This window comes from Rhipicephalus microplus, chromosome 3, assembly GCF_043290135.1.
Source record: "Rhipicephalus microplus isolate Deutch F79 chromosome 3, USDA_Rmic, whole genome shotgun sequence".
NCBI classification, from domain to species: Eukaryota; Metazoa; Arthropoda; class Arachnida; order Ixodida; family Ixodidae; genus Rhipicephalus; species Rhipicephalus microplus.
In genome coordinates this window covers 140,003,476-140,015,885 of record NC_134702.1, presented here as the reverse complement: position 1 = coordinate 140,015,885, position 12,410 = coordinate 140,003,476, and the positions used below count along the sequence as shown (strand labels likewise).

At 47.6% G+C, this 12,410-nt stretch overlaps 1 protein-coding gene across 3 annotated transcripts in view; it reads left to right on the top strand.

Annotated features, from left to right (window-relative positions):
• Positions 1 to 12,410, top strand: part of LOC119170753 (uncharacterized) — a 90,000-nt gene that overhangs the window by 69,426 nt on the left and 8,164 nt on the right. For all 3 annotated transcript variants that reach the window (XM_037422019.2, XM_037422010.2, XM_075890326.1), the window contains exon 2: positions 7,816 to 8,112. In XM_037422019.2, coding sequence (XP_037277916.2) covers positions 7,816 to 8,112 — 297 coding nt within the window. The remainder of the gene's footprint in view (positions 1 to 7,815; positions 8,113 to 12,410) is intronic.

Sequence of the window (12,410 nt, the reverse complement as noted above, 5' to 3'; positions counted from 1 at the left end):
ATACAAATTGATGCCTGTGTCTGCATCAACATTCGCCTGCAGTAATTATTAAAGCGTACACAGCATTGGCCCATCCACACTTTTACACTGCATCAAGTACCGGCAGCAGCACTTATTTTCATCGAAAACGCATTATGAAAATCTGAAGAGGAAAAGCAAGAAACCCAAACATCCAATATGCACTTGCTATAGCATTTTCGTATTTGCGGTTGGACAATGATTACGTCTAGTTACCCCTTTTGATTATGTAAGAAGAAACAAAAGGGAGTTCCGATGTTTTTAAGCCCTCAGGACGGTGTAAATATAATACGCGTGCGCTTTAAGGTAGCTGGCGCCATCTCGCGTTAGAGACGCAAACCTAAGATCATGGCGCCGGTGGACCAGTTTTTGCATTGAAACGGCCCCCCGTTTCTAGCCGTCCTTCGTTTTTACCGGTTTCACAGCCAAGCAGAAGGGAACAGTTCGTTTGTGTCCGTGTGAGAGTCGCTGTGACTGCCTAGGTTCGCATCGTGATGTAGCACGTATTATTGCTACATGGACGCTTCTCGACGTTTTGATGCGTTTCGTCTCTATCGTCATTTTCAGTAAAAATTTGGTTGTTTTGCAAATGTTTTCCTCCTGATGTGAGAGGTCTCCGCGTTGAATCATAACACGTACATTTCGTTCATAACATGACGTGGTACTAGTGAAGTACGAGATGGCGACGAGAAGAAACACAAGACTACGCTAGACTCCAACAAATCTTTTTTTTTTACATGCGCCACTCAAGTATATACAAACACAAATTGAAAACCACGTGTACTCAAGGGTACTGTAAAAAAAAAAACAGAGACTGGTGACATGTCTGCCTTCTTCTTCCACCTTTAGTTACTCACTCCCAACACGTTGTGAAGACACATAGATTGCAATGTGGTTCAATGGTACCCATGGGTGCATACGGGTCTCAATTTGTGTCTACCTGTATTTCAGTGTTGCATACAAGAGCTTACTTGAAGTCTATAGTGTACCTAGTGCTTCTTCTCATCAAACCCGTCTCCTTTTTCGCAAGTCCGCCTCGGTGGAACAGTGGCTAGGGTACCCAGTTGCTGTCCCGAAGTTCGCGGGTTCGATCCCGGCCATGGCGGTCACATTTCAATGGAGGCGAAGTGGTAGAGACCCGTGTAGTGTGCGATGTGAGCACACGACGAAGAACACGAGATGGTCAAAATATCGGGAGCCGTCTAGTACGGCGTCTCTCATAACCATAACATGGTTTGGCATGTAAAACCCCAGAAATAATACATAATCATTTCGCTAGTGTCATCTCATATTATTCATGATACCAACTAGCCCAGCTCTCGCGTTAATAGTTTAAGTCGTATTAGCATGGTATTCAACATATTAAAACGGAAACATGTGCGTATATTGCCACGAGGAATTGTTAAGGCGCAGTACAACGCAGACGTTGTTAAAAGAGGAACGCTGACGGCATCGCTACGACTCATGAAGCCCGCCGGAAGGCACGAGCCGGCCCAGCCTGTGCACGAGCTGCTACCGAGCAGCGGAAAAAGAAGAGAAGAAGAGGACGACGAGCGTTCGCTGCTTTCTCCCAGCTACTGTGTAGTTCTTTTGGCTTTGGGCACAAGTTCGCCCTTATTAAACCTTGTAAATAGGACGTCCCGGTTGTGAGGTTGTTATATCCGTTACATTTTCTGGTGGAGGCGCTGGGTACATGATTCCGAGCCCCACGCAAGAGCGAAGTCCAAGCACTGACCAGCCGCAACCAGTGGAGCTTACACCGGTGCACCAACGAGTCAGCCGCCGTATCCGAGGAGAGTTGCCAGAATTTGGGCCACTCCCTTCTGTATCAAGGGCATCGGTGACGGAGACAAGCGCCGCCACCACCATGACGAGCCAAGTTACGCCGGCACATCTCATCGTAAGCCAACCGGTCATCCCAAAGGTGTTTCATGGTGACCCATACGAGGACGCCGAAGACTGGTTAGAGCATTTCGAGAGAGTGGGAAATCTAAATCAGTGGAACGAGGAAGGCAAGCTGCGTAACGTCTACATTGCGTTGGAAGACTCTGCACGAGTGTGGTACGAAAACCACGAGGCATCTCTGACGTCGTGGCAAGAGTTTCGGCGGCAGCTACTGAGTACGTTCGCCAACAGTGATCGCCGGGAAAAGGCGGAAGCAGCTCTCCGCACACGGATTCAACGAACGAACGAAACTGTCGCGATGTACATCGAAGACATGTCCCGCCTTTTCAAGCGAGCTGATCCTGGCATGACGGAAGACAAGAAAGTGCGCCACGTCATGCACGGGGTAAAGCAAGAATTGTTCGCGGGACTCATCCGCAATCCGCCCCGTACTGTTGCTGAGTTTCGGTCGGAAGCAACAACCATCGAAACGACGCTTCAGCAGAGAGCCCGACAGTACAACCGCGACGTAGCCGGTGCATCCGCAGGAGTCTACTCAGCAGGCGTCGTGGATAATCTTGACACATTGCGCGAGCTCGTCCGGTCTGTTGTCAGGGAAGAATTAAGGAAACTGCAGTCACCTGATGTCACCCCCGAGCTGTCTCTTGCTGAAGTTGTCCGAGACGAAATTCGACAGGCCATGCGGGAGCCGCGGAGTGATGTGCCGGCGACACGACGGGCGGTAACGTACTCCGAGGTGCTCAGGCGACCTACTCTGCACTGTTCGCCGATCGAGACACCAAGTACTTATGTGCAGACAATGCGCAGCCCGCCTGAAATCGTAGAGGCAACACGCACTCCACCTCGTGCGAGAGAGATGATGCCACGGAAGAGCGATGTGTGGCGAGATGCCACACGTAGGCCCTTGTGTTTCCACTGTGGAGAGGCTGGCCACCTGTACCGATTCTGCCGATATCGTCAAGCTGGTCTTAGGGGATTCGCCATCAATGCACCGTGTCCGCGAAACGGCGAAAGACCTTCCGAGATTGAAGAATACCTATGCTCACGTCGGGAATTTGACCCGCCTCGTCGTCATCAACCACGCTCACCATCCCCTATGCGCTACCGCTCGTCTAGCCCACGTCCCTTCCCAAGCACGTCTAGGCAGCGTTCGCCTAGCCCAAATCCGGGAAACTGAAGAGGGCGACCTGTGGAGGCGAGGCCGCTGGCGACTTGGGATGTGAAGATCCTCCACTGCGGTACGAGCCTGATAACGACGACTGTTTCCAGGTAAAGGAGTGCAGTACAGAGAAAATTACTTCAGACTTGCCGTTGGTGATTGACGGACTAGAGCTCAATGCTTTGATCGATACTGGTGCGGATTATTCTGTGATAAGTTACGAATTAGCGAAGCGACTCAAGAAAGTTCTGACCGAATGGGGTGGACCTCAAGTACGTACTGCAGGTGGTCACCTCATAACCCCTTCCGGCCGATGTACCGCAAGGGTCATGATACGGGGCTTCACTTACGTCGGTGACTTTGTCGTCCTGCCTGTGTGCTCGAGAGAAGTGATACTGGGAATGGATTTCCTACAAGCTAATGGTGCGATTATCAATTTACAGAGGTCGAGCGTGTCCTTTTCGACGGAGCAAGCTTTAAAGGTAGCACGATCAGATGAACGATGTACCACTCCACTGCGCGTCGTCGACGATGATGTGACTGTACCGCCACGGAGCAGTATAATGGTTCTCGTGCATAATGATGCATTCAGCGACTACGAGGGTGTGGCGGAGAGCAACGTGGATGTTTTCTTGAAAAGAGGCGTTTGTGTGGCACGAGGGATTATCCAGCTGCGAAACGGATGCACAGACATCCTCTTGACGAATTTCGGTAACGAATTCCAGCACATCGCAAAAGGGACGGCAATAGCGTTTCTTCATGAGTTCTGTGAAGTGACAGAAATATGCAGTCTTGAAACGACGTCACCGAATGTGAAACTTCCATCTGATGCCTGCGACACAATATACGTAAATCCTAATCTTTCAGAGATTCAACGTCAACAGCTATACGACCTCGTGCGGGAATTTGGCAGCTGTTTCTCCAACAGTTCAAAGGTACGGCGCACGAGCATTACAAAACACAGGATCATAACGGACGAGACAACCAGGCCGGTATGCCAGCACCCGTATCGTGTTTCCCCTAAGGAAAGGGAAGTCATCAAGAAGCAGGTACGAGAAATGCTTGAAGATGATGTTATCCAGCCTTCTAACAGCCCGTGGTCATCTCCCGTGGTGCTTGTCAAGAAGAAGGATAACACGCTACGGTTTTGTGTCGACTACAGGAAACTGAATGCTGTGACTAAACGGGATGTATATCCCCTTCCACGCATCGACGACACGTTAGATCGACTTCGGTGTGCCAAGTTCTTCTCATCACTAGATCTGAAAAGTGGATACTGGCAGATCGAGGTTGATGAACGTGATCGCGAAAAGACTGCTTTTGTTACCCCGGACGGACTTTACGAATTTAAGGCTCTCCCGTTTGGTCTCTGTTGTGCGCCGGCAACGTTCCAACGCATGATGGACACTGTGCTTTCCGGATTGAAGTGGCAGTGTTGCCTAGTGTACCTAGACGACGTGGTCATCTTCGCGGCTACATTTGAGGAGCACATCAAGCGCCTTCGGTCAGTGTTAGAGGCAATCCGTTCGGCAGATTTGACAATCAAGCCAGAGAAGTGCCGATTAGCTTTCGAAGAGCTTCGTTTTCTTGGGCATGTCGTCAGCGCCCAAGGTGTTCGCCCTGATCCTGATAAGACGGCCGCCGTCGCAAGGTTTCCGGTGCCAACAGACAAAAAGTCAGTACGGAGATTTCTAGGTCTATGTGCGTACTATAGACGATTTGTGAGAAATTTTTCAAAGATCGCAGAACCCTTAACGAGACTTACGAGAGAAGATGTGCCTTTCCAGTGGCAAAACGAGCAACAAAGCGCCTTCAACGAATTGAGAAAGAGGTTAGAAAACCCCCCGATTCTTTCTCACTTTGATGAGACAGCCGACACGGAAATACACACAGATGCCAGTAACATCGGCCTTGGATGCGTTCTAATACAGTGGCAGAAAGGTGAAGAAAAAGTGATAGCTTATGCCAGTCGGACTCTAACAAAAGCAGAGACAAACTATTCGGCCACGGAAAAAGAATGCCTTGCCGTCGTCTGGGCCATCAGTAAATTTCGGCCGTACCTATATGGTAGACCATTCAAGACAGTCAGCGATCACCATGCGCTTTGCTGGCTGGCGAACATAAAGGAACCATCTGGACGACTAGCAAGGTGGAGCCTCAGACTGCAAGAATACGATATAACCGTCGTATACCGATCTGGCAAAAAACATACCGATGCCGACTGTTTGTCACGGGCTCCTACAGACACACCACTATCAGAAGAAGACGACTTTCCGTTCGTAGGAATTGTCGAGACCACTCAAATAGCCGAACTCCAACGTACAGACAAAGAATTACTCCCGCTTATCGAACACCTGCAAGGAATTGACGTACAAGTACCCCGTATATTTTCTCGAAGCCTCGCATTGTTCTGCCTCCGAGGAAACGTTCTCTACAAGAGAAACTTCAAGCCCAACCGCGAAAAGTTCCTGCTTGTCGTTCCAGCAACTATGCGACAAGAAATACTTCGAGCGTGTCACGATGAGCCCACATCTGGACATTTGGGTGTGACGCGAACGCTTGCAAGGATCAGTCTCCATTATTATTGGCCCAAGCTACTAGCTTCAGTGCAACACTACGTCAAAACATGCCGCGAGTGCCAAAGACGAAAAACACCACGTTCTAAACCAGCGGGCCTTCTACAACCTATAGATCCACCGAAAGCGCCTTTCCGCCAAGTTGGAATGGACCTCCTTGGACCCTTCCCGACATCTTTACTCGGCAAGAAATGGATCGTTGTGGCCACTGATTATTTAACTAGATACGCCGAAACAGACTCTTTGGAACGAGGAACGGCAGCAGAAGTGGCCCAATTCTTCGTACACAAAATAGTCCTGCGACATGGCGCTCCAACGGTTGTAATCACCGATCGCGGAACGGCTTTCACGGCGCAACTTTTGAAGTGCCTGCTCAACATGACTCACACTGTTCATAGGAAAACCACTGCATATCATCCTCAATGCAATGGCCTGACCGAACGCCTTAACAGAACTTTAGCGGACATGATATCCATGTATGTGGATGTCGAGCACAAAAAGTGGGACGAAATTTTACCATACGTCACTTTCGCCTACAATACGGCTGTGCAAGAGACCACCAAAATCACCCCATTTGAACTAGTTTACGGTCGTGCTGTTACCACAACACTGGATGCTATGTTACCAATAGACCAAGATGACTACCCCCCCGATCTTGACGACTTTCTACAAAGAGCGGAAGAAGCCCGCCAGTTAGCAAGATACCGAATACGCCACCAACACCGCATCGATGCCGACCGCTACAACCGAGGAAGACTTGACACGCGATATGACGTTGGCGACAAAGTGTGGATATGGACTCCAGTACGACGACGAGGCCTCTCCGAAAAACTCATTTCACGGTATTTTGGCCCCTACGAGATCGTACAGCGACACAATGACCTCGTCTACGAAGTCAAGCCTGCAGGCCACCTGCATTCGAGGCGACGCAATCCCACGGAGCGTGTACACATTGTACGGATGAAACCGTACTACGACCGACTCCAAACCTAGCCACCCCAATACCTTGACGTACTGCAACCTCATTTTTACAAACTTGCACACACAAAAAAAAAAAAAACAGCCTCATCGCAAGCATCGGGGCGATGCCGCTTGAAAGGGGGGATAATGCCACGAGGAATTGTTAAGGCGCAGTACAACGCAGACGTTGTTAAAAGAGGAACGCTGACGGCATCGCTACGACTCATGAAGCCCGCCGGAAGGCACGAGCCGGCCCAGCCTGTGCACGAGCTGCTACCGAGCAGCGGAAAAAGAAGAGAAGAAGAGGACGACGAGCGTTCGCTGCTTTCTCCCAGCTACTGTGTAGTTCTTTTGGCTTTGGGCACAAGTTCGCCCTTATTAAACCTTGTAAATAGGACGTCCCGGTTGTGAGGTTGTTATATCCGTTACAATATGATGAGCAGCTCGGTAGGTGTTCCAATGATCGTTACCGAGTTCAAATTGCCCGCGGAATGCGTCATCGTTTTCTCTTCACAGACCCGCACTATCGTAATGCAGATAAACGAAATACGGAGTTCATAAACATCGCGCGTTGATCCAACCTATTTTACATAGCTCTGTTACGAAGACTTAAAGTCATACGTGTGGTAAGTGCTCGTTACCACGTAGGTGCTCTTCACGTAAATACGGGCGTCACAATGGAAGTTCGCAAGTGCGCACACAGATTTCCTAGAGAGTGTGAGTTATAGTGCACACGATGCCGGTGGCTCAGTTTGCTACCTTTCCCTGTTTGTCAATTTAGTGAATATTTTCTGGGCACCGTAAAAAAACTGCCGTGAAGTGTTGCGAATGTTTCTATACTGTGTTGTGATGCCGCATTGACTAGATGAAAGCGCATGCTTACAGCGTATATAAAAATAACAGTTTCTCATCATTATTTCTGTTAGAGATAAAATTGTCAGTACGCCTTGTATAATCCGTTAACTTTACGAGATTCTTTGTGAATATTTCAATAACAAACGAGCGAATGTGAAGTGTGTGATAGTGAACCGGTATACATCTTTTGCTGAAAAGCCACTTCAGCGTAAGATATACAAACATGTATTCTTTTTTTCCTTTAATCATTTTTATGTTAATACAGCTAAACAGTAACGACAATAGAGGACAGACTTCCTCCAACAACAGTTTATCATATCTTCCTATTTTTCCTCTGCGCAGATTGTGGCATCGTGGTTGCTGGCTGTGTCGGCGACCCTGTGCGCCGCCCAGCAGCAATACCTCCAGGGTCCACCGCCCCTCAACGGCGGCTACAAGGGATTCCAACCGTACGGCTCGGGACTCGCCGCAGCCCCTCAACAGGGTGGGGGCAGACCCCAGGGATTTCAGCTGCCGCAGGGGTTTGTGCCGCAACAGGTGATCCCACCCACGCAACCGCGGCAGCCCTTCGTCTCGCAGGGATTCCAGCCGCAGGGTTACCAACCACAAGGTCTTCCGCCTTCAGCGTCGGCTGGTGTTGTAAGTAGGAACGCTATACTGTACACACAATGCTTGTGTATTCTGCAGAGGGTTTGTGAAGTTCAACCTCTGCTGATGTTTTAGCAATATATATGTAGGTATTTACACTAACACATACAAACGCATGTACGAGCATTGACAAATACCCTCCCCCCATGCTTTAGATAAATCTGCGTGACTAATACACATGATTAAAGTTGGCTGCGGCAATAAAGGAGATGAAGACACGAGATAAAAGGCTCGGACAGGCCACCCTTCGCAGTACAGAAAAAACTTCAACCATGGCGTGAATAACATCGTCCAGAGAGACTTCTCAGAGGGCACTACACTTAACCAGCGCTTGTGTTCAGCAGCCTTACATCATGTGATACGTTATTGCGTATGAAGTTGGTAGAATTTGAACAGAAGTGCGAGAGTGACCGTTCTATTGCTATGTGAACTCCGACAAACAAACTGGTTGTTGTGGTTCTGCCTTTACTTGCTTCAGTTTTCAATATGCTTTTCTTTACTTGTTCATTTTCCTTACAGGGGGACCATTCTTAGTTCCCCCCCCCCCTTTTTTTTGGAATAGCTGAGGGGATGCACACCTAAGCGTCTCGAGAGCAAACAAGTTACAACAGAACTGAAGTTCTTGTATACTTAAAGGGCCCATAAACGACGCCGAGTTCGTAGGTCAGACAGTGGTTTTTCCCGCCACCATTACCCGTCCCACGAGCGCTATCCCGTCTTCCCCAGTTGTTCCTTCCGAAAGCATTTGGAACAGCCAGCACTAGGCGTTCAGCCAGTCAAGATTTATTTCTCATGAAACCTTGACTAGCTTCGCAAGCTGAACGTAAAAGGAAAAGGAGGCAGGACAGATCCCAGTTCATTATGACATTTTGTGTACTTCAACGCTCTTTATTCTGCGCCCTTTTCTGCCTCCCTTGTCGTTTTCTTCCAGCTTGCACTGCAAGTCGACTTTTCAAGTATGAATAAAAGAGGAAGGCAGCAACAAAAGGCAGAAGGCAGGGAGGGTAATCATAAGGACATCCGGTTGGCTATCCTACACTGGGCGATTAGGGAAGGAGACAAGAAAGATGAGAAAGAGCGGAGAGAAGGAAAAGAAAAAATTAGCAGATCCCACGTATAGAGGGAATTGATGAAGTGCGAATCACGAATGAGAATTGTCGATTTGTCACTTTGAAATCAGCACAACGTTATGAGGTGGAGGTAAATCATGCCGTACATGACTTCCATGTCATGATTATCATGTTTGGATGTGTCGTTTATCTTCGCCAGCCATTCACGTACCGTCATATCAAATTTGGTATATGTGACGCTAGCGAAACGGGCGCGAGCGCGTCATGAGCGTCGGATGTAGTCATGTTGTTACATCACACGCATGCCATAATTTTCATTTTAGGGTCTGTCGCTTGTGTTCGACATGCAATCATGTCATACAATACCAATTCTGCAACATGCCATGCGAATGAAACAACCGCAAGAGCTGCAGGAACATGAAATACAAATCATGACATTCATGACATATATGTCATGATTTTCATGTTATGACTAGTAAATGTCTTCGTCATGCAGTCATGTTACGCCATACCACGTTTAGTATCGATACTATTATCGAAACGACCAGGAGAGCTAGAAGTACTAGGCAGCTAGATAGATAGATAGATAGATAGATAGATAGATAGATAGATAGATAGATAGATAGATAGATAGATAGATAGATAGATAGATAGATAGATAGATAGATAGATAGATAGATAGATAGATAGATAGATAGATAGATAGATAGATAGATAGATAGATAGATAGATAGATAGATAGATAGATAGATAGATAGATGGGCTCAAAGTCGCCAAAGTTCATTAAGAAACGCTTCGCATTTAAAGAACTAGTTTGCAAAGAAGTAATTTTCAGCAGGATTTCTCACTTCTCGACTACACGAGACTACGTCCACTTGCGCAGTTTCATGCACAGAAAATGAAGCGAAATAAGTTTATCGCGCACGATAGCCTTGCGAGACAAGGCAGAACGAACAACAAAACAGCCACAGGCGACAATTCACAACAGGTCTCTTTCTTCTATATCGACCAACTGGGAGCCTATTTGATCCTGAGGTCACGTCAACAAACAGATGGCGTCACGAATTGTGTCGCAAAAGACGGCAAACGTCTGGAAATAATACCGCACTTGTTCTTCGTGGTTTCAGAGGTGGTTTAGGACCCCTTTAACTAGTGTTCATGGCGGAATAAAACAAGAAAACCCGCCATGTTGCATTTTCTCTCAATTTTGCACACCAGTGAAGCGTATGTTGCAGCGCCAGCAGTTAAAGAATGCCCCTTTTAAGCTTGCAGTAATGCTAACACTGTGCATCACTGTGGCGGCTACACGCAAGTCGAACAGCTGAATTCCTGTTCCATGACCGGCCTCGTCCAATATAGTGCCACGGGGTCGTGACATTTGACAGAGACATCAGTCGGTACTTTCAAGATTAAATTGAACATGCTTTCAAGGACAAGCTCTAGGCCTTAATTTCGAATGTTGGGTTCCTACAAGGAAATACCACATATATTTTTATTTATGGACGGGCGAATGAGCAGCTGTGGAAGTGATAAAATCCGGACGGCGTGTTCATACGCACATGTTCTTTCACTGCGCGTTAAGACAGTGATAATGACATCACCATACTTATGCCATTTATTAGGTTAAAAAAAACCCTACATGCGCTTTAAGGAGCTCTCTCTCAGCTCTCCTGGGTCATTTCAATGTGCGGCTGCATTTTAATAACAATGGCTTCTGAGGCTTGGCGCACCAAAACTACGACATGATTATGATGCACGTCCGTAGTGGATATCTCTGGATATTTGTGCCTTTCGGTGCTTTTAACGGGCGCAGATGTCTGCATGCACCAACCTCTAGCATTTCAGCTTCATCGAAAGGTGAATGCCGTGGTCGCGATTGGACCCGCGACCTGGGGCTCAGCAGCCGAGATCCGCAACCAATAAACGATTGGGGCCGTTGTGGCTGCGTTTTCTTCACTTAATGTTTTCGTGGCATACCGTAGTAACGTACCTTCATTGACAACTGGCTCTGTCGTTTCTCTATCAAGAGTGGAGTAATGTCCATCAGGCATGTGATTGATTGATATGTGGGGTTTAACGTCCCAAAACCAGTATATGATTATGAGAGACGCCGTAGTGGAAGGCTACGGAAATTTGGACCGCCTGGGGTTCTTTAACGTGCACCCAAATCTGAGCAGAGACACAATAGTGGAGGGCTGCGGAAATTTGGACCACCTGGTGTTCTTTAACGTGCACCCAAATCTCAGCACACGGGCCTACAAGATTTCCGCTTTTATCAGAAATGCAGCCGCCGAAGCCGGTATTTGATACCGCGACCTGCGGGTCAGCAGCGGAGTACCTTAGCCAATAGACCACCGCCGTGGGGCGGCATGCGATTAGCAAACACTCCTGAGATAGACAGTGAATTTAAGAAAATGATGACTAATGCAGTTATTATTGAGGTAGGCGTGTTGTGATCCTCACAATTGAGCATGTTACTAGTACTAAGGTTTCTAGTGTTCATCCATTACTTGTTTAATGCGCAATGGCCATAATGGCCGTGGCTTTTACCTGTGCGTGCCACTAAACATATATAATTTGTCGAAGGGAAGTTATCACACTTAGCCATTCTCACTATTTGAAACAGTTAGTTTATTTGTTTTTGTAAGGTGACAAGAACATGCATTAACAAGTTCAAGCATATTTTGCACAGCAACATTTTTCTATGTTAATATAGCGCCCGAACAGCAGTGAAAAAACTTGGACTATAGCTTTAGGTGAGCAGTATCATGGTCACCGAAATTTATTGTTTAGGGTGCATTATAAATATGCTTAATTTACTGCCATATTAGCAACGTACGGGTTTATAGCATAACACATATCCTTCATTGAGACAAGAGCCGCGTTTTGGTGAATTTGATGGCGTCGTGTTTCATCACATGTATAGCGCGTCGCACCCACCTAAACAACGATAAGACAGTAAAAGGGGCAATTGTGTTAATGCGCTCAGTAGGTTCACCGGTAGATTCTCTGGTCCGAATCGACTCACGATGAAAAATGTAAACGCCGGTGGTTGGATCACTAACGCAGGGAACGATTTAGCTGCGGTGCCCCCCCCCCCCCTATTGTTTGGCTTCGGGCATATTCTAAATACGCTGGCCAGCACCACAACCTTTCGGCATAATTGTCGGGCCAGTAGCAATGGGTCAAACCGTGTATTAAGCCTGGTGTACTTGTACA